The sequence below is a fragment of the Ptychodera flava genome, chromosome 6 (assembly GCF_041260155.1).
Source record: "Ptychodera flava strain L36383 chromosome 6, AS_Pfla_20210202, whole genome shotgun sequence".
NCBI lineage: Eukaryota > Metazoa > Hemichordata > Enteropneusta > Ptychoderidae > Ptychodera > Ptychodera flava.
In genome coordinates, this window is record NC_091933.1 from 36,470,919 (window position 1) to 36,494,493 (window position 23,575).

General features: G+C 36.5%; 1 protein-coding gene across 1 annotated transcript in view; it reads right to left on the reverse strand.

Moving 5' to 3' along the window:
* LOC139135639 (ATP-binding cassette sub-family C member 9-like) overlaps positions 1 to 23,575 on the reverse strand; it is a 67,069-nt gene that overhangs the window by 36,408 nt on the left and 7,086 nt on the right. The window contains exons 2-5 of the mRNA XM_070703141.1: positions 21,603 to 21,839; positions 18,908 to 19,102; positions 13,154 to 13,303; positions 12,591 to 12,746 (exon numbers count right to left, since the gene is read on the reverse strand). Of these exons, the coding sequence (XP_070559242.1) occupies positions 12,591 to 12,746; positions 13,154 to 13,303; positions 18,908 to 19,102; positions 21,603 to 21,839 (738 nt within the window). The remainder of the gene's footprint in view (positions 1 to 12,590; positions 12,747 to 13,153; positions 13,304 to 18,907; positions 19,103 to 21,602; positions 21,840 to 23,575) is intronic.

Sequence of the window (23,575 nt, forward strand, 5' to 3'; positions counted from 1 at the left end):
TTTCCTTGATGAAGTAAACTGGCTTGAAATGCCATATACCTTATAGTTTTGGAAAGCTTAGATACTGGTCTTTCTAAAATGCATAAGGTTTTAGTAAAAAATATGACGTCCTAGAATTGGATAACTTTAAATCGATTTTTTCTGGTAATTCAGCAATTTTAACAGGAAGGAAATACGAAACTATTGTTTCCTCCCAATGAAGCAAATCAAACAGATTGATGGATGTTATGTACTAATTGCAATGTGCTGAGAAGAAAATAAATGTCAAAATTGGGTATTTACAATGCATTATTGTCTCTACTCACTACAATTGCAAGTTTTGCTACATTGGTATATCGTGAATGGGCATTTTATTGTTATGCAATGAAATAATGCACAGCCTTAAAAAGAAGATTTTAAAACGCACACACATAGTCATATTGCCATTTTCTCCTTAAAGTCAATAGATTGTTGATGACTGTCTATTTTTATAATTTACTTTTTAAATATTTTTAATTTTTTTTTATAAATAATTTTGATAAGACGTATTTGGAAAATTGTCTATGCCTCCTTGTCTTACTTATACAGCGAGCACTACTAACAAGCTATTAGGCCGTGGGCTAGAGGGGGCGTCTACGTGCACCCCCCACCGCACAGGATAACAAACCTGTATTTTCAGAAGCCTTGGGATCCCTAGAATAAGAAATAGGATTTTAACAGACAAAATACGGTATAGGGACTCAATAGCTGTTACGGTCATGTTTTGAAGGGTACCGCAAAATCACGATTTTGTGACCCACATGGATTTTTGTCAAACCTGTCTTCATGTACGTCATCTGCTGAGCTTACTGTTGAACATGACCTAGCTTATGGGGTATCATTAGAAAGGTGATTTATTCTTCTTGAATATGGTATATAACAATATGCAATATCTTCTATAGTTTTCATGAAATAGGGCCATAATTTACCCCATACCCCAAAGTTTATGTCGCAAATTACTGTCAAAACTAATCTAAAATCTACCAATTATTTACCTAGACATAATACAAAGGGTAATGCTGTGTATTAACTTTGTGTTATTTGCTACAGGAACATGTAAGAAACCTGAAATAAACTTTTGACAGAAAAAATATTGGGATCCTGTAGCTGTAACAGTCATATTTTGAAGGGTCCGCAAAATCACGGTATTACTGAATCACATTCGTTTTTGTTAAACCTGTCTTCTTGTAAGTCTTCTGCTGAGCTTATTTTGAACATAAAGAGACATATGCGGTATCATTTGAAAGTTAATTTACTTTTCTTTAAAATGATATATTGCGATATGCAATATCTTCTACAGTTTTTATGATATGAGACCAAAACTTACCCCATACCCCAAAGTTTTATGTCGCAAGTTACAGTCAAAACTTATGTCAAATTCTACCAATTATTTTCCTAGACACTTTACAAAAGGCAATGCTTTGTATAAAATATATTTTATTTGGTACAGGGACATGTCAAAAATATGAGTTAGACTTTTAACAGACAAAATATTGGTATTGAATGACTCTTACTTGCATGATTTGAAGGGTACCGTGAAGTCAGAGTAGTACCTACTCGCATATGTTTTTGTTAAATGTGTCGTCTTTTAAGTCATCTGCTGAGCTTACATTTTACCATAACCTAGTTTATGGGCTGCCGTTAGAAAGACAATTATTTTGCTTTAAAATGACATATTGTAACATACAAGATCTTCTATAGTTTTCATGAAATAGGACCAAACATTACCCCATACCCCAAACTTTTATGTCGTAAATTACTGTCAAAACTAATCTTAAATTCTACCAATTATTTACCTTGACATTATACAAAAGGCAATGCTGTGTATCAAATTGTTTATTTGATACGGTACATGTTAGAAACTTGAAATAAACTTTAACACAAAATATCCGGATGGTGTAGCTGTAAAAGTCATATTTTGAATGGTACTGCAAAATCACAGTATTGCCAACTCGCATACATTTTCGTTAAACCTGTCTTCTTGTAAGTCGCCTACTGAGCTTATTTTTTATCATAACGTGGCAAGTTGGGCGTCATTAGAAAGTTAATTTACTCTTCTTTAAAATAATATATTGCAATATGCAATATCTTTTACAGTTTTCATGAAATAGGACCACAACTTACCCCACACCCCAAAGTTTTATGTTCAGAATTACAGTCAAAACTAATCTCAAATTCTGCCAATTATTTACCGGGACAAAATACAAAGGGCAATGATATGTATTAAATTTAGTTTATTTGCTACAGGTTCATGTTAGAAACTTGAAACGAACTTTTAACAGAAAAATATTGTGATGCTGTAGCCGTAACAGTAATATTGTGAAGGGTACCACAAAATCATGGTATTGTCAACTCGCATACGTTTTTGTTTAACCTGTCTTATTGTAATTCATCTGCTGAGCTTACTTTTAACATAAGTTGGTTTTTGGGATATCATTAAAAGGTGTTTTTTTTTCTTTGATATAACATATTGTAATATACAATATCTTCTTAAGTGTTCAGGAAATAAGACCAAAACTTACCCCATACCCCTAAGTTTATATTGCAAATTACTGTCACTACTGATTTCAAATTCTACCAAACTTTTACCTAGACATATTACAAAAGACAATGATTTGTATGAAATCTGTTTTATTTGCTACAGAGACATGTCACAAATATGAGATAGACTTTTAACAGACAAAATACTGGGATTGAATGGTTGCTGCTGTCATGTTTTGAAGGGTACCGTAAAGTTACAGTCTTGCCCACTCGTAAGTGTTTTTGTTAAATGTGTCATCTTGTAAGTCATCTGCTGAGCTTACTTTTTACTCTAACCTATCTTATGGGCTATCATTAGAAAGACAATTTTGCCAGAAAGCGACCGACATATTGTAATATGCAATATCTTCAATAGTTTTCACGAAATAGGACCAAAACTTACCCAATATCCCAATTCGCAAACTGGAAAGTTTTAGAACAGATGTAGTTTGCAAATCAAACTATGGATGGGCTGGGGTGATGAGGTTCTTGCTATGTCATTACAACTTAAGATGATAATGCACTTTATGATATGCTAAAAATAAGAGTGATGAAATCTTTGTAATGATACCCTACAATCTGGGTTATGGACAAAATAAAGCTTGGCAGATAAATTCATGGAAACCTGTTTAATAAAATTTCACGGGTTTCAGCAACATGTCCTGCTATCCTTCAAACCATGATGCTAACACCTATTAAATTGCAATAATTATCCCGTTAATGGTATCTTTCATAGTTGGAAGTGTCTCTGTAACAAATAAAATAGGTTTCATACAAAGTTTGTCTTTTTTTAAAGAATTATTCAAAATTAAATACTAGTTTTGACAGTAATTTCCGGCATAAAACTTTGGGGTATGGGGTAAGGTTTGGTCCTCTTTCATGAAAACTATAGAAGATATTGTATGTTACAATATGTCATTTTAAAGCAAAATAAATTGTCTTTCTAACGGCAGCCCATAAACTAGGTTATGGTAAAATGTAAGCTCAGCAGATGACTTACAAGACGACACATTTAACAAAAACATATGCGAGTCGGTAATACTCTGACTTCACGGTACCCTTCAAATCATGCAAGTAAGAGTCATTCAATACCAATATTTTGTCTGTTAAAAGTCTAACTCATATTTTTGACATGTCCCTGTACCAAATAAAATATATTTTATACAAAGCATTGCCTTTTGTAAAGTGTCTAGGAAAATAATTGGTAGAATTTGACATAAGTTTTGACTGTAACTTGCGACATAAAACTTTGGGGTATGGGGTAAGTTTTGGTCTCATTTCATGAAAACTATAGAAGATATTGCATATTGCAATATATCATTTTAAAGAAAAGTAAATTAACTTTCAAATGATACCACATATGCCTCTTTATGTTCAAAATAAGCTCAGCAGAAGACTTACAAGAAGACAGGTTTAACAAAAACGAATGTGATTCAGTAATACTGTGATTTTGCGGAACCCTTCAAAATATGACTGTTACAGCTACAGGATCCCAATATTTTTTTCTGTCAAAAGTTTATTTCAGGTTTCTAACATGTACCTGTAGCAAATAACACAAAGTTAATACACAGCATTGCCCTTTGTATTATGTCTAGGTAAATAATTGGTAGAATTTAGATTAGTTTTGACAGTAATTTGCGACATAAACTTTGGGGTATGGGGTAAATTATGGCCCTATTTCATGAAAACTATAGAAGATATTGCATATTGCTATATACCATTTTCAAGAAGAATAAATCACCTTTCTAATGATACCCCATAAGCTAGGTCATGTTCAACAGTAAGCTCAGCAGATGACGTACATGAAGACAGGTTTGACAAAAATCCATGTGGGTCACAAAATCGTGATTTGCGGTACCCTTCAAAACATGACCGTAACAGATATTGGGTCCCTATATTTTGTCTGTTAAAATCCTATTTCTTATTCTAGGGATCTCAAGGCTTCTGAAAAATACAGGTTTGTTATCCTGTGCGGTGGGGTGGGAGGTGCACGTAGACGCCCCCTCTAGCCCAGGGCCTAATAGATTGTTAGTAATGCTTGCTGTATAAGTAAGACAAGGAGGCATAGACAATTTTCCAAATACGTCTTATCAAAATTATTTTATAAAAAAATATTTAAAAAGTAAATGATAAAAGTAGACAGTCATCAACAATCTATTGACTTTAAGGAGAAAATGGCAATATGACTATGTGTGTGCGTTTTAAAATCTTCTTTTAAGGCTGTGCATTATTTCATTGCATAACAATAAAATGCCCATTCACGATATACCAATGTAGCGAAACTTGCAATTGCAGTTAGTAGAGACAATAATGCATTGTAAATACCCAATTTTGACATTTATTTTCTTCTTCAGCACATTGCAATTAGTAAATAACATCCATCAATCTGTTTGATTTGCTTCATTGGGAGGAAACAATAGTTTTCGTATTTCCTTCCTGTTAAAATTGCTGAATTACCAGAAAAAATCGATTTAAAGTTATCCAATTCTATGACGTCATATTTTTTTACTAAAACCTTATGCTTTTTAGAGAGACCAGTATCTAAGCTTTCTAAAACTATAAGGTATATGGCATTTCAAGCCAGTTTACTTCATCAAGGAAAGAATGTTGTACCCCTACCCCTAGCTTTTGCACACCCCATACAGATACACGCAATTCAAAATGGACGCCAGAGAAGTAGTTTATAGTTAAATATCTGAATGTTAACACTTTTTTCTTGTTTAATATATCGGAATGAATAATTTAAACACAAAAAGTTGTGAAAATTTTGCTTAATAAAAAGTAAATCACAATTGTTACATGGTATTTTGGGTAAAAAATTTCAAAATTGTCAAAAAATTCATTTTAAAGTCGTCCTATTCTATGTACACAAATTAATTTTGCTAAAGTTGGTATTCCTCAGAAAGAGCAGTATCTGAGCTTTCCAAAAATGTAAGGTTTGTGCTATTTCATGCTAGTTTACTCGATTTAGGGGAGGATATAGTACCCCCTACCCCTACCCATTTTTCGCCATTTTTTGCGGTACATACAAATCAAAAACCAGTGCAGACGGGTAGTGCATCCCAAAATATCCAATGTTAACATCTTTTTTCTAGTTCAGCAGATCCCAAAGAACAAAAAATACCCATGTAGTAGGTTTATGGGGGGTGCACGGTGGGCCCCTCCAGCCCATGGATCATTTCAATATAGACTAGCTCAAGTTTTGCATTAGTTTCGATAGTCTCAATAAAAATTGGCTTATCTATACAAATAACGTCCCTTTATGCAAATTGGTCGAACTTTGCAGTATGGTTGACCATTGAGGCAGCACACTCTGTGAGGTACCATCAAGGGTTGACAGGGCTGCGAAGTTTTGAGCCAATCCTTCGCCTGAATCAGTATAAAAATACTGTAACCGTCGGTTTTGCAAGAGGTAAACGCTCTTGCTGCAGTGTTTTTATTTTGAAACATTCGACATGATAAGAGAACGTCTGGCAATTTTCAGAGCCTTCGATGTTGTGGGTTAAAGTAAAACAACTTGTACGTTAAAGTCAAGAAATCAGTGTGTGCCAAACAATGAAACTCCAAAGTCAAATGACAAGAGCTGCATGTAAAGTACCCTGTAGCAAACAATTGAATAAAGTCACTGTTCAATAGCTGTATACATATCTCTGTTTGCCCATTGAAGTGTAAGGTAAGGATAGAGAGAGGTGAATATTTATTTTTATTTATTGTTGGGATGACAAAATTGAGAAATCAAATTTCAGGCTGCGCACAAGATAGAAAATATGAAATTGCTTAATAAATAAAATCATAAAAAACGCCGTTACGGTGAACATGTTATATAAATCTTCACACTAATTGTAAAAAGACTAAAACTGTCAAAAATGTGATCCTCGAATTAATTTAAGTATATCGTTATGAGTGCTCATGGAGATATTTATCAGACATAGAAATCTGCTATGAAAAGCTGATGATTAAGACCGATAATACGTTTACTTTAAAAAACCTTATCTCCAGGCTATAGAAATTGTCATTATCTCCTGCCACGTTTCGGCGTTTTGCTTTGTTTGTCGATTGTTGAAGAGTTCACAATGGCTTCGATTACAGTATGAAGTCAATGTCGAAACGTAATTGGTATCGTCTGCTGTATGTGTGATAAGTTTCAAGGAACTTCACCTTCCCTGTTTGCTATATCTCACTTCCTGAAGTACCACAAAACTTATGGACTAAATCAGTTGGCAATGAACAAAATCTGCCAGTCTGATTTTATCACAATTACACAATGCTAATAAGTTCCGCAGACATACAGGTGGAACAATGAAAAAGGTCCACTTTTTAACTCTGATCGAATGCCCATTCCCTTTTTAGCTTACCAATTTATCTTGCAAACATTCCGCAGAAAGGAAAATCTTATCTCCGGGCCAGGCTATAAAAATTGTTATTATCTACTGCAGTGTGACCGATCAGTTTTGGTCATTAACGTGCAATACGTATATTGTTCGTGATGGCCGTTGCTATTAAAGGTCATTCGTATTAAGGGTTGATAAGATCGCGCATAATTCTAAATCGTTAAAATATCTAGAAAAGTCTGTTTTTTACAAAAACGTAGTAAACCACAGTCGAGCAGACTTGGCTTCTTACGGAAATCATAACATCAAGGTCTCAGAGGGCGTACTTCTCTCTATCTAAGCAAAGAAGTGTGTAACTGTCTAGAAAATATACATCAAAATAAAGGGAAAGTGGCGACACACATCAACTACTTGATTTTGTTTAGTTTATAGTGTTGAGTGTCAAAACGTTTTTACAAATGGCACTGTCATGATATGCAAGATCTCATTCGTCCCTTGTGCCAGACATACGAACACATCTTTTTGTTTTGCAGTATGATGTAGTATGGCCATTCAGCATTTATTTTATGTTGATTTTATCTGTCTGTTACCATTACTCAGAAATTCGAGCACGGATCTCCATACAACTCGGTAAAAGGGTGAAGTACCATGAAGTATATGTGCACGTCAATTGTTTTATGTGATATTATCCTATATGGTCGGCTGATGGCCATTTTGTCGTAATAAGGTCAGGTTAGAGGCATAACACCAGACACTATGCCCAATTTCATTTAAACTTGTCAAAAAGACAATCTATACCTACGACTATTGTAGTGTATCAGATATATGATATCTGCAGTACGTTGCTATAAGTTATCATCATTGCATTATGGGATGTATAACCTAGTTCTGATTTTTGAGCAGCATGATGTGAAAGTAATAAAGCACATGTCTGGAGATTCAATTCTGAGTGTCCTCTAATTTATGGAGTAAGAGTGACCAACATTAATACCGACCAAAGTGGTATAAAACATTGGCGACGAGGATATCACATAGACACCAGTCTCGCTGGAAATGGAAGGGAAAATGGAGAATCATCCGATCCCAAAATTTGACTGCTTCTCAGACCTGTCGATACTTTGGCCTCGCTGGACACGATGGCTGACATCCTGTGAACTGTATGCGGACGGAAAAGGGCTAATATTCGACGAGAATGCCTCAGCCGCCACAAAACAAAGAAGAAGGGCACTGTTATTGCATTTAGCCGGTCCAGATGTACAGGACATTTTCTCGACTCTATCAAACACGGGAACCATCACAGAGTAAAGTGAAGCTGTGACTGCGTTAAACACCTACTTTGTGCCTCAAGTAAACCCAGCATTCACCAGACAGAGACATTTCACCAGATCGTACAAAAACAAGGTGAGCCAGTACTTCAATTTGTTACTCGTCTGAGAAAGACCACCAAGGACTGCAATTTTGGCGTGGACAATAACAACCAAATCAGAGATGCAGTGTTAAATAAATGCTCATCAGATTACGTACGTCGGAAATTGCTGGAAGAAGGTACGGGATTGACACTAACACGCACACTTCAAATAGCAGATCAGTGTCAGAAGGTTGAAGTACAAATGGCTGCACTTTCAGTAAAGAGGGGAGATACAGAAACCATCAACAGACTGACTGAGAAAAACGGACACCCTCATAGACCCAAGAAACGGGGCAAAGATAAAGAAACAAGAGCATGGAAAGAGAAAACATGTTACTGCTGCAGATCAACGGGACACTTTGGGCGCGATCCTAAATGTCCTGCAAAAGGACAGAAATGCAGGAAATGTGGTGGCAAAAATCTTATGCCAAAGCATGCAGATCAAAAGAGACTAAGACTAAATCTAGAGTCAACGCAGTTGAGGAGCCACAGGACACTTCTCAACATGACTATGTTTTCACAGTCCGTGGAAAAGGTAATTTAAACATGCTTGCCATAAACATTGGTGGTGTGAAACTCAAAATGTTAGAAGACTCCGGTGCAACGAGCAACATTATCGATAAGCCGACATGGGAGCAACTGAAGTCCGAACGGATAAAGTGTATGTCACAAGCTGCATCAGTAAACAGGAAACTTTACCCATATGGATCTGAGAAGTCATTATCAGTCAAGGGCACTTTCACAAGTGACGTTAGAGCTCGTGAAAATTCAACCAGGGCTGAATTTGTGGTAATCAAAGGCAAAGGTGTACCTTTACTTGGCAAGGACACTGCAATGAAACTAGGCGTATTGACAATTGGCATTGTTGCAAAACGTTGCAGCAGTAACAAATATGGCAGACAACCTGCAGCAACAATACCCAGATGTGTTTACTGGTGTGGGAAAACTCAAAACCAGACAAGTGAGTCTCCACATCGACCCAACTGTAGAGCCTGTAGCACAGCCTCTTAGACGAACACCATTCAACTTTAGAGACAAGGTAGAGGCAAAGACTAATGAGCTCCTTAAATTGGACATAATTGAACCAGTCGATGGACCTATACCTTGAGTAAACTCAGTCGTTGTAGTATCCAAATCAGGAAATGACATCAGACTATGCATAGACCTGCGAAGAGCCAATGAGTCAATCATACGTGGTAGACACCCTATCCCTACAGTGGATGAACTTCTACAAAATATGAACGGTTCAAAAGTATTCAGCAAATTGGACCTAAAATGGGGTTATCACCAGCTGGAGCTTACCCCAGAATCTCGTATGATTACTACATTTGCTACACACAAGGAACTGTATCGATATAAGAGGTTGCTCTTTGGTGTGAGTTCAACAAGTGAGCAGTATCAGCATGAAATTGTCACAGCTCTGGCAGGCATCGATGGCGTCGACAATATATCAGATGACATCATAGTTCATAGGCATGACCAAGAAACTCATGATCACCGTTTACATACAGTCATCAGACAGCTATGCGAGTGTGGATTTACACTCAATCCGATGAAATGCCAATTCAACATTGATGATCTTGTTTGCATCGGAATACTACTGTCACAGAAGGGCATAGGGCCAACAAAGGACAGATTTAAAGCAGTAATGGAAACAAGAGAACCCAAAGATGCATCTGAAGTGAGAAGTTTCATGGGCATTGTTAGCTACAGTAGCCGATTCATACCAAGATTTGCAACCATCTCAGAATCCTTGAGGAAAATCACAAGAAAGGACATTCCTTTCCATTTTGGTCAAGAACAGAAAGCAGCATTTGCAGAACTGACAAGGAGTCTGGCAAAGGCAACAACCTTGGCATACTTTGACAAAGACGTACCAACGAAGGTAATCGCTGATGTTAGCCCAGTAGGCTTAGGAGCAGTGCTGGTGCAGAAACAGAAAGGCACTTTCGTTCTGGAATGCTACGCAAGCCAGCGCTTGACAGATTGTGAACGCAGATACTCCCCGACAGAATGAGAAGCACTAGGACTAGTGTGGGCTTGTGAGAGATTTCACGCATATACTTATGGCATGAAATTCGACTTGGTGACTGATCATCGTCCTCTGTAAGCTATCTACAGCCGGAGATCTCGACCATGTGCTCGCATAGAGAGGTGGGTTTTGCGACTCCAACCATATACTTTCAGAGTTATATACGTACCAGGTCCTCAGAACGTAGCCGATCCACTCTCTCGTCTTCTCAGAGATAGAAAATACAAGACTGAACATCTGAACGAAGCTGAAGGATATGTACGTTTTGTTGCATTGAATGCCAACCCACGAGCGCTAACAACACGTGAGGTAGAAGAAGCATTTGCAGTAGATGAGGAAATTGCCGAGCTGAAAATTGCTATGAAGACAGGCAGATTTGACAAGTGCAAGCAATATGCGCCAGTAGCAGGAGAACTTTGTACAATGGGACAATTAGTACTGAGAGGTACACGCATTGTACTACCCTGTAAACTGAGACCACAAGCCTTAGCATTGGCACACGAGGGACACCTTGGAATGGTGGGAACAAAACAGAACCTGAGAAGTAAAGTCTGGTGGCCAGGTATGGACAAGGCAGCAGAGAAACATTGTAGATCATGTCATGGTTGTCAGCTGGTGGCAAGACCTGATCCACCTGAACCATTGAGACCAATAACACTGCCTGATGGTCCATGGCAGGACGTTGCCACAGATTTACTTGGTCCATTCCCATCTGGACACTCCATATTGGTCGTTGTAGACTACTATAGTCGCAACTATGAATATGCTATCCTGACTTCTACAACAATGGAGAAGACAATTGACTGCTTACAAGATATCTTCAATCGACATGGACTTCCAGTGACAATCAAGTCAGACAATGGTCCTCAGTTCCGGTCAGATGAATTCCAGGAATACTGTGACAACAATGGAGTAACACATCTCAAAGTTACAGCAAGATGGGCACAAGCAAATGGCGAAGTAGAACGCCAAAACAGATCGCTCATGAAGAGAATCTGCATAGCCCAGGCTGAAGAATTAAACTGGAGAAAGGAGCTTAGGAAATATGTGACAAAGTACAGAGGTATCGACCACGGAACAACAGGAAAGAGTTCGGCTGAGCTGTTGTTCAGACGTAAGATCAGAGGTAAACTACCAGAGATGAACACAGAACATCACTCCAACATGAATGTACGAGACAGAGATGCTGAGCAGAAAGGTAGAGCCAAGATATACGCGGATGACAGAAGGAATGCACAATATTCTGAATTACAAGTTCTGGTAAAACAAAGGAAAACCAACAAGTTCTCCACCCCATTCAAACCAAATCCTTACAGCGTGGTAAACAAGGCTGGAAATAGTGTTACAGTTGAGTCTCCAGATGGTGCTCAATATTCGAGGAATACTACACATGTCAGAAAATATGTGACTGACACCAACGCATCGAAACCAGAGAGCTCGCCAACACATTTGGACAACCAGTCGACGAGCAAGAACTCACCATGTATCAACGTACCATGTGATGACAAGTTGCTACCAAAAAGTGTCAACAAAGGTCAACAGACATTAAAAACTACTGTAGGCAGTAAAGAAAGACCTACCATATCCACAAAATTGCGAACAAAATATTCAGACTATGTAGTGGGTTGGTAACTTTGAAAATGTTCTAAAACATTTGTCAATATCATTGAAATTTTTGATTGATTTCCAATGAGACTGTTAACAGAAAATAATTTTGATGACACCAATCATTGCATTTATTACTTCATTAGATGATCGTTTATATCACGACCAGTTTAAGACTGTTTATGAACATTGAACATTGAACTGATTGCTTCTGACGTTGTATTAACATTTCTTTTGATAGTGCCATGAAAAATGTCTATCTCCAAGGAAAGGAGGGATGTAGTGTATCAGATATATGATATCTGTAGTACGTTGCTATAAGTTACCATGCATTGCATTATGGAATGTATAACCTCGTTCTGATTCTTGAGCAGCATGGCGTGAAGGTAATAAAGCACATGTCTGGAGATTCAATTCTGAGTGTCCTCTAATTTATGGAATAAGAGTGACCAACATTAATACCGACCAAAGTGGTATATAGCAACTATCTACCTATCGCGACCAGTCACACATTCTAATAGGTGAACTAACTTCACCTTCATTACATCTAATCAAATCACCCAAATTACAGGAAGGGACTGTGTCATTAATGATGATTTGTTAACGATTGACTTGGACAACCGACACATTATGTTCCTTGTATTTTACAGAAAACAATCTGAAATCCTCCACTTACCAGAAATGGCATGGGCCACAATCCTGCTTGATACTGGGTAAACCATTGAATTGCCATAGCGTCCACTGACATGTAATTCGTGACTTGTCCAGCAGTCATATCGCTACTCGATAAAGCTGACATTGGGAGGTGAAGGGATTTTTCATAGGTATAGGCCTAAGAGTAAAACAAAATTTGTAATAATACTGATGGCGACCGAAAGGATGTTACTGGAACTCAATATTGCCACGTGTGCAAGACATTGCTCATTGTCAACAGAAATTAAAAATTATTGTGAAATATGAATTCTGTTTCATCGCATTACTCGAACCCTTTGGGGAAAAGTGGATAATTGTACGGGAAGGTCAAAAAGTATTTTTGAAAGGTCAAAAGTCAAATGAAACATTAAATGTCAATTACGATATTATTATATGGCTGTGACATACAGGATAGGGTAACTGGTTTTTGTGTATGAAATTTGGGATGGTCGCTCTGTTTTATACAAACACTTTCTAATTGTCACTATTTTGCGTGCAGCGTCAGATAAACAATTCAGCCCCTGTAATTTCTGTCCAGTCCCTTACCTGAAAGGCTGTTTTGGCTTGCAAACCACAGCGCTCACAAATATTGTTGCCATATTGTAGGAAAGCGGCTCTAGCGATGATAACGGAAGACAGGCAAGCAGCCAGGACAAATCCATTGTTGAAGAACTCATTAACCGTGACATAGCAGACCTAATGGTCATCGAACAGAAATGTCAATCAAACATTCACATCTGCATTCCTACATCCTGCTAACGATACTCAATATGACACTATAAAAATTAAACAACGCACTTGCGCTTAAACGTATGTCATAGGAAATCCTGTTTTTCTACTCCAAACTATGTTGTCTAGAATTCACATATCATAAATGCAAATAAAATGCATTTTATTTAAGAGAAAATTGCCTCCAACTATTTTGCTGTAGCTGATTAACGTAATAATGTACATTTCAAGATGGGGAACGTTCAATGATACACACACACGCAAGGACATTATAAACTTAACAAATCTGACTGACGTCTGACATTTGACGTTTTATGAAAATAAATTTTTAACGAAAACTCCACTAGAAGTCATGATAGAAGGGGTTCTTTCTAGAGAGATCGTGCTTTTTAGCTCACGTGTTCACACACGTGGGCTAATGTCGTAGCGATGTCTGTCTGTCTCTCCGTGAGTGTCTGTGAATATGTGTATGTGTGTGTCTGTCTGTCTGTCTGTCTGTTTACACGATAACTCAAAAACGCCTAAACGGATTCAAGTCAGATTTGGTAGAAAGGTACCCTATGCTAATGGTATGTACTGATTAGATTTTGGTTAGTATGACTTGCATATAAATGAAGTTATAAATTTTTTTTTTCTCATATAATGGTTTCCTATGGAGACGTTTATGGCAGTGTCGACATATATCAAGACATACTGCACAAAATTTCAGAACATTAGGATAATACTGTGAGTCAATTTTCTGCTCATTTGCATATTTAATGAAATTTTATTATCAGTGATATAACTCCGAATTTCCTACACAAAGTTTGATGATACATGCCACAATTATTGATCTGATATATATCTAATTGTACTTATAAGCATTAAGCAGTAGAAGTGCGCTTCAAAGAACAATCAGATATCTGTTATATCACTATATGTAAAAAGTTTTATCAACTTTGCACAGTACTGTCAGGGTTTAATCACTTATTACAAAACTTTATTAATATGCAAATGAGCTGTTAATTAAATTCTCATTGCTCAATGCTTCATGGGACAATTAGATATCCATCAGATCAACATTTGTAGCACATTTCAGTAAATTTAATGCTGTAATTTTAGAGCGATATCATTAATTACAAAGTTCATTAAATATGCAAATGAGCCCTCAATTAACTTGACACTGTTCAATGTTTCATAGCACAATTAAATATTTATCATATCAATATCTGTAGCAGGTTTCACCAAATTTGGTGCCGTAATTTCAGAGTTATATACCTAATTACAAAGTTTATTAGTCCCCACGGACTACGTCCGGGGGCACTTATAGGTTTGGTCATGTGCGTGCGTGCGTCCGTCTGTCCGTCCGTTCACGCAGATATCTCATAGATGCCCTGGTCAATTTCTCTCAAATTTTGCAAAAGAATAGTACCCTACCCTATACAGATGCACGTCGATTTGTTCCACAATGCGATCAAATTTGGCCGTTTTAGAGGACTTTTTGGTTTACACCTCCATAGACTCCCATGTATAAGGCAGCTCTCCATAGACTCCCATGTATAAGGCCAAGCAAAATAAAAATTTAGTTTCTCATCGTATTCATATTGCAAAAATGATGCAGTGACACAGTTTTTAGTCGCCACAAATAAAGTCCAGGGGGTTTATAGATTGGGACATGTCCGTCCGTTAATCCATCCGTGAGTCCATCCGTTCACGCAGATATCTAGACACTTTGACAAAATGTCATGTGAGCTGGGTGACCTTTGACCTCCAATATACATATTTGTCCACCACTCAGTAACCACAAGTGCAAAACCTTTCATATATGGTATGATGGGACACCTTATGACGCCACACATTGTACCTCATTAATTATGCACATATCTAATTTTGAGCGAGCCAATAGAGCTAGAGGTCTAATTTTGGTATATAGGGATCACTTAGCAATACAATTTTTTTAACAAAATGTCACGTGACCTCAATCACCTTTGACCTCAAATATACATATTTGTCCATAACTCAGTAACCACAAATGCTAAACCTTTCATATATGGTATGATGCGACACCTTATGACGCCACATATTGTACCTCATTAATTATACACATATCTAATTCTGAGCAAGCCAATAGAGCTGGATGTCTGATTTTTGATATATAAGGATAACTATAGGATCGAAATTTTTTGACAAAATGTCATGTGACCTCGATAACCCTTTACCTAAAATATACGTTTATGTCAATAAATAAGTAACCACAAGTGCTATGTCCTTTGTATTTAGTAGGATGAGACCTTATGACAACACACGCTTTACCTCATTAATTATGCACATATCTAATTCTGGGCAAGCCAATAGAGCTGGAGGTCTGAATTTTGGCATATAGGGATTCATTAGCAATACAATTTTTTCAAAATGTCACGTGACCTTGATGACCTTTGAACTTGATTATACATATATATGCATAACTCAGTAACCACAAGTTCTATACGCTTCAATTTTGTTAGGATATTAGACCTTAAGATGTCACATCTTGTACCTCATTCATTATGCACATATGTATTTCTTGGCTGGCCAATACAGCTAGAGGTCTGATCTTTTTTCCCGATTTAGAACCATAACTTAGACATGCCTCTTGTTATAAATTGGGAAAAATGAGATAAACATATGTGCCCATAGATCTGAACATATACACTCCAGTGATGCTTCTTAACGACCACATTTCCATGCCCCATCAAGACTAATACTCCTATTACAAGTGGGAACTATGTCATTGTCAATGACTTGTTAAATATTCAAATGAACCCTTAATTAACTTCACAGTACACTACTAAATGCTTTACAACACAGTCAGATATCTGTCGGATCAGTATATGCTGTAGTTTTCATTTGATGCAGTTATTTCGGAGATATATGACTAATTATAAAATTTCATAAAATGCAAATGAGCTATCTATTAATTTGCCAATGCCAAATGCTTCTCCGTACAATTAAATATCTATCAGATCAACATCTGTAGCAAGTTTCATCAAAAGTAATGCTGCAATTTAGGAGTAATATCGCTAATTACAAAGTTCATTAAATATGCAAATGAACCCCTAATTAACTCCACATCACTAAATGTTTAACACCACAGTTAGATATCAGTCGGATCAGTATCTGCGGCAGATTTCATCACATTTGATGCAGTTATTTTGGAGTTATATGATTAATTTCAAAACCTTATAAAATATGCAAATGAGCTATTGTTAACTTGACACTGCCAAATGCTCCTCAGTACATTAAGACTTTTTTCACATCAATATCTGTACCAAATTCCACTGAATTGGGTGACGTAATTTCAGAGTTATATACCTAATTACAGAGTTCGTTAAATATGCAAATGAACTCTTGAATACCTTCACACTACTAAATGCTTTACACCACAGTTAGACATCAATTGGATCAGCATCTGTAGCAGATTTCATCACATTAGGTGCAGTTATATCGGAGTTATATGACTAATTACAAAACTTCATAAAATATGCAAATGAGCTATTTATTAACTGCCCAATGCGTCTAAGTATAATTAGATATATATCAGATCAATATTTGTTGCAAGTATCATCAAGTTTGGTGCAGGAATTTCAGAGTTAAATCACTAATAACAACACGTGGGCTAATGTCATAGCGATGTCTGTCTGTCTGTCTGTCCGTGTGTGTGTGTCTGTGTGTGAATGTGTTAGTGTGTGTGTCTGTCTGTCTGTTTACATGATAACTCAAAAACGCCTGAACAGATTCAAATCAGATTTGGTACACAGATACCATATGCTACTTGCAAGAACTTATTAGATTTAAGTTGGTGTGGCTTGCATATTGATGAAGTTATGCAATATCATTTTTTCCGTACAATGGTTTCCCTATCGAGACGGTAATGACAGTGTAGACATATATTAAGGAATACTGCACAAAATTTAATGGAGCTTTTCACAGAACATTATGATGATACTGTGAGTTTCATGTCAATTATCTGTTTATTTGCATATTTAATGAACTTTTGTTATTAGTTACATAACTCTGAAATTCCTGCATCAAACTTGATGATACGTGCAACAAATATTGATCTGATATATCTAATTATTCTAAGAAGCATTGGGCAGTGTCAAGTTAAGAAATAGATCATTTTCATATTTTATGAAGTTTTATAATTAGTCATATAACTCCGATATAATTGCACCAAATTTGATGAATTCTACTGTAGATACTGATCTGACTGATATCTAACTGTGGTGTAAAGCACTTAGTAATGTCAAGTTAATTAAGGCTTCATTTGCGTATTTGATGAAATTTGTAATTAGGTACATAACTCTAAAATTTTGGCACCAAAGTCAGTGAAATCTGGGACAGATATTGATCTGATAAATATCTAATTGTACTGGCAAGCAGTTGGCAGTGTCAAGTTAACAAGTAGCTCATTTGCATATTTTGTGAAGTTTTGAAATTAGTCATATAACTCCGAAATGATTTCACCAAATGTGATGAAATCTGCGTCAGATACTGATCTGACTGATATCTAATTGTGGTGTAAAGCATTTAGTTATGTCGAGTTAATTAAGGGTTATTTGCACATTAATGAACTTTGTAATTAGTGATATTACTCCAAAATTACAGCATTACATTTGATGAAACTTGATACAGTTATTGATCTGATAAATATTTAATTGTACTGAGAAGCATTTGGTGTGTCAAGCTAATAATTAACTCATTCACATATTAAATAAAATTTTGTAATTAGTGATTTAACTCTGAGAGTACTGTGCGAAAGTTGATGAAACCTGCTACATGTAATGATATAACAGATATGTGATTGTTCTTATCACACGCCTCACACGGATGTCGATTATATTGGTATGAATTGGATTTATTGACAGGAATATTGATGTACATAATACAATAAATCCTTGTCAAAGATAGTTACTCTGGCAGTAGACCGTATACACGGCTGGTCTTATCAGAAGTCTGTCTTTCGTTCCGCGTCGTGTGCTCAATTGAACTGCTGTCAGAATATACAGTGTCTGTCTTTTTTCTTGTGTTTTGGTTAGTGATTATCCTGTGGTCTGCAAATGTTGCATAACATCTCCTTGCTAGTTGTCTTGTCACTTTATATGAGACAGGTCAAAGGTACAGTTGTTTTACACAACTTTATAACAGTCAAAAAGTATGCAATAGTTCGTGTCATACTGTATTATTTCATGCGTCCAGTAGTATCTGATAAATGTCAATACATGTCGAGTCATCAGCAGTCAATTTCAAAGCTTGATAACTAAATTTGTAATTTTGTCAAACTCAAAGTCATTCCTTCCATTCAGGGGTCACATAAGTAGGTCAAGTTGTTCTGTTTAGTTAATGCTAAAATTTTCTAGTCTGTGTACTGGATATCCAACATTCTGTGGAGACTACTACTATTAATAAATATGCTGTAAAACACATGAGCACATTCAGTTCATATCTGGTTATATTTTATGTCAAGGAAAGGAGATTCAATTCTCGGCTACTGGTAATTGAAAACAATCAACATGAACCACACTAAGGAAAATTACGTGCGAGATTTCTTACGTTGCCTGCTCGTTTTGCTTCATCGTAATACCACAAAGCGGAATATCTCACGATGCCGCCTATGATCAAGGGGAAACTTATGGTACAAAAGTCTGCCAGTGCCTTGATAGTTACACCAACGGCGATATTCAATCCATATGCCCTCAGGTAAGCTCTCCACAGAGATGGCACGCTGTTCGTCTTCAAGGCTCTTTCCTGGGGAGAATCGGAACAAAAAGGATAGAATGGTCGTAATTCAATGCCGTTTGAATTTCGTATGTCTTTTATAAAAATTTTACATATCTGCCCTGGCATACGCGTGATTTTTGTCAAACAGCTGTACATATGTGAATAAGTTGCACTGAAATTGCCGGCGTTCAGATATTATCGGCAGGAAATTAAGGAATTATTGTTTATCAGAGACTTTGGCGGCAAACGGCAATATCATGTGAGAAAAATCTTTCAATGTGCGAAACTTTGAGAAATACTATTTTCTCCGCCCGAATTGCGACTATTCAAGGGACTATAAGAAAGCCTGTTGAACTTCTTTTTAGTCCCCGCGGACACCGTCCGGGGGACTTACAGGTTAAGTGATGTCCGTACGTCCCTCCGTGCGTCCCTCCGTTCACGCAGATATCACAGAGATGCCTGGAGCAATTTCATTCAAACGTGGTACAATGACTACTCCTTCTTTCATACATATGCACGTCGATTTGTTTTGTGATCCGAATTTATATGGCCGTGTGACGGACACTTTATTTAAAAAGCGGGGACTATGTGATTGACAATGACTTTTTAAAAAGAGCTCTATGTCTAGAGCGACTGAATAAAATTTGATGAAACTTTGAAAAGATGTTCGATACACAGAGCTGATAGCACACAGTCAGTATTGCATCAATTAATTGTTAACTTGCATATTTTGATGAATTTTTGTAATTAGGGCAAAACATCAGCAAATTTGAAGAAACTTGATTCAGACCTTAGCACACAGTCTTATAAAAGTGACAAAGACACTTAGCAGTGTCATGGGAATTAATTGATAATTTGCATATTTAATAAACTTTCCCCATTAGTGGGCTATCTCCAGAACCACTGCATCAAATTTGATGAAACATGGTATAGATGGTGATCTCTCAGTACTGTAATACTGTGTTGAGACATTAAGCACTATCGTGTTAATTAATTGCTCATTTTCATATTTGATTAACTTTCATAATTAGTTTGATATGTCTAGAAATGCTGCATCAAATTTGATGCAACGTGGCACAAATATCGATATTTTGGTGGTGAAATGGCGTGGATGGATAAGTAGTACTATCATTTCAATTAACGGCCGATTTGCATATTTAATGAATATTCGTAATTTGGCTGATATTTCAAGAACTGGTTCATCAAATTTCATAAAACTTGGTGCAGATGTTGAGCTCATATCACTTTAACATCTGAATAAAAACATTTATCAGTGGCATTCAAATTAATTGCTATTTGAAATTTAATGAACTTTCCTAATTAGTTGGCTGTGTTAAGGAATATGTCATTAGATTAAACTTGGTACAGATGTTGATCTTTCAGTACTCTAATACTGTGTTATGACATTAAGTAGCATCATGTCAATCGATTGCTAATTTGCATATTTGATGAACTTTCAAAATTAGAAGTATATGTCTAGAAATACTGTATCAAATTTGATGCAACGTTGTACATATGTTGATCTTCAGGAGTGTTATTGCATGCAAAGATAAGTAGTAGTATCATGTCAATTAACTGCCGATTTGCATATTTAATGAATTTTCGTAATTTCGCTGATATTGTGACAAACGGTTATCAAATTTCATGAAACTTGGTACAGATGTTTAGCTTACATTACTTTAACATTGAAAAAAAACATAAAGCAGTGTCTTGTTAATTAATTTTCGATTTAGATATGTAATGAACTTTCTCAATTAGAGTGATTTGTCAAGAAACACTTCATCAAATTTGATGAAACTTTGTACAGATGTTGATCTAACAGTGCTGTAATACGATTCATTGACACTTAGCGGTATCGTTTATGAAATGAGGTACACGTGATAATCTGTCAGTGATTTTGGCAACATCAAGTCGATTAATTACTAATTGACTCATTCAATGACCGTTTGTGATTAGGGTAGTGGCCCACATTTGTTTTACGTTTTCACCAGCATGGAACTCATCTTTAATCACAGACCCAATTAATGAACAGGACTCTATCCTCTCCGAGCACTTGTAATCAAAGTACCCATTTACAAGTTGGGAATGTGTCATCAACGATGACTTGTTTAATTTAATTTTCTGTTATCCGTGTAGGATAAGACTTTAAATTGCGAAACGTAGGTTGTGGAAAAAATAATCAATGAATATAGGGATACTTTTGTTTGCCTTTCTCCACATCACTTGAGTGACATGCGTTGACAATAAATGGCGACATAAGAGTAAAGAGTAAACGGAGGTGTAAATGGACTAGAGCAGCATTCGGATTTTTATATAAAAATAATTCTATACCTCGTATTTCTCATCATTATAGCGCTCCCTTTATTTCTTGCAGTGATTTTGAAGATCTGGCCCTGGTTCGACCTACCCCGCGTATTGGTTAAGACGCTTGTTTCACTGTCTACCTTTTGTTTTGTTGTCATAAGCGCTTTAATGAAATTCTGGATTCTAAAATATAGATCAGAATGTTGACATATTGTTTAAATACCTGCTCAGCACTATATGCATCATCGAATACCTTGTAAACGTTTTTACATTCCAAGTCTTCCGGTACGCAGCCAAGATCAGATATCTCTAGTGGTCGTTTACATCCAAGAACAAATAGCCAGTTCATTGCATTAAACAACACCCTCTGTAAAAGGCTGTTGTACTTATAATGGTAAAACAACTTTTCCTTTTTCAAGTCAGCAGGGCAGTCCTTCTCAGTGTACCAACAATGGAAAACCTGGAATGTGAATTTAAACAGTTCAGAAGGATAACTATAAGGTTGAGAAGATTATGGTAGGGAGAAGATATTGCTTGTTACCTGTACATTTCCCTGTACCACAAGACATAACACACACTAACATATATACTTATCATAACAATATATCTCAGAAAGACATTGTAAAGAATTAAGTTACCAATCAAATACATACTTAGAATGATTGACTATGAAATTATCATTTTCATCTGCATAAAAGATTAAGATCACTCAGAACAATAGATTCAAAATAAAACAAAAATAAATGAATCGTGGAAATAATGCCTTTTCCACGTATGTATCCTTGCAGCTACCCAAGGAACCCCCTTTTTATAATCATTATCCTCCATAACACTTCTGTCCCGTTCAAGATTTGACTTAAACACTAGAGTCATTACCGAAGAAATCACCAACATCTACCATCCCCCCTCCAAATACTGCAGCTGCCTCAAACATTTTTGAACACGTCACCTTTATTGACTATGGCATCCGACTCACTTGAATCAAATAATAGTCAATAAATCAATAGGACTGTATACAGGCAATATTCAATCATGTAAATTCAATGCTATATGGTGCTATGACAAGAATATTCAAATTGTTTTATTTGTAAACTTCTTTACTCCCATGAAGTTGAATTGATCAAATGGGGAAAAACAATTACAACATTTTCTCTGATAGAGAAAGCGATTGCTGCAGTTAATGAGGCACTCCCCTTGGTATAATTTTTAAAACACATTTTTTCTATGCCAACGGTCGATATTTGACGTGGCGACTGCGCGCGGATCACGAGATATCGATAAAAACATGTCATTTCCCGAGCGTATTTTTCACATCCCGAAGTTTCTTATTTTGACCCGAAATCCCCCGAAGGTTTGTTGTTGTGCTGATTGACGATATTCTAGGGAGCCTACAATAAGTTCGAACGACGCAATTAATTTACTTCCCACCGAAAAGACTTTATATACAGCATTATGCCTTTACCTTAGGTAAGTTTTAAAAACTTCTCCTTAGTTTTTGTCTTTTTCATTATTCTAAATCAGTTATATTATATTTTTAACCAATACTACATAAACATCAGTTTTTACGTGTTCAATATTAGCCGCCTCCAATGACTACTTTTGTCGTCTGCCAAACAGTACGTGTAGTTCGCCGCGAGCGTGGTATGAGTCTATGCATACCACGCGGCGGCCGTTATGTATCAACCGCACGTAACTGTGCTAGCCACCTACGCGAATTTTGGTGGAATCAGCAAAAAAAAAATTCATTTTTTTGGCAAGTCAGTAAGACTCAGCTTTCTCCCCTTGGGCATGACCGATCACTGACGCGAGTGGTACTGTGGCGTACAGCAGTGTTAGTGTGTAGACTCGTATTCCATAGCTTAGTTGACAATGGCCCCAGTGCCGAACGTTCGATGTTCCAAAGCTGAATTTAGTAGGGCCACCGGAATTCAAATTACATTTTTGAGGACATGTTTTTATCGATATCTCGCGATCCGCGCGCAGTCGTCGCGTCAAATATCGACCGTTGGCATTAAAAAAATGTGCTTCAAAAATGTTACCAAGTGGGAGTGCCACTTTAATATCTATCGTTCAGAAACTATTAAGGAATTAAAATTACTAAAGGTATGGATAGACTGTCCTGTCAGGAAGTGCAGGAATGAAAAATATGAAATGCCTCAATAAATTATGATAAAGACATATTACTAAGAATAGTGC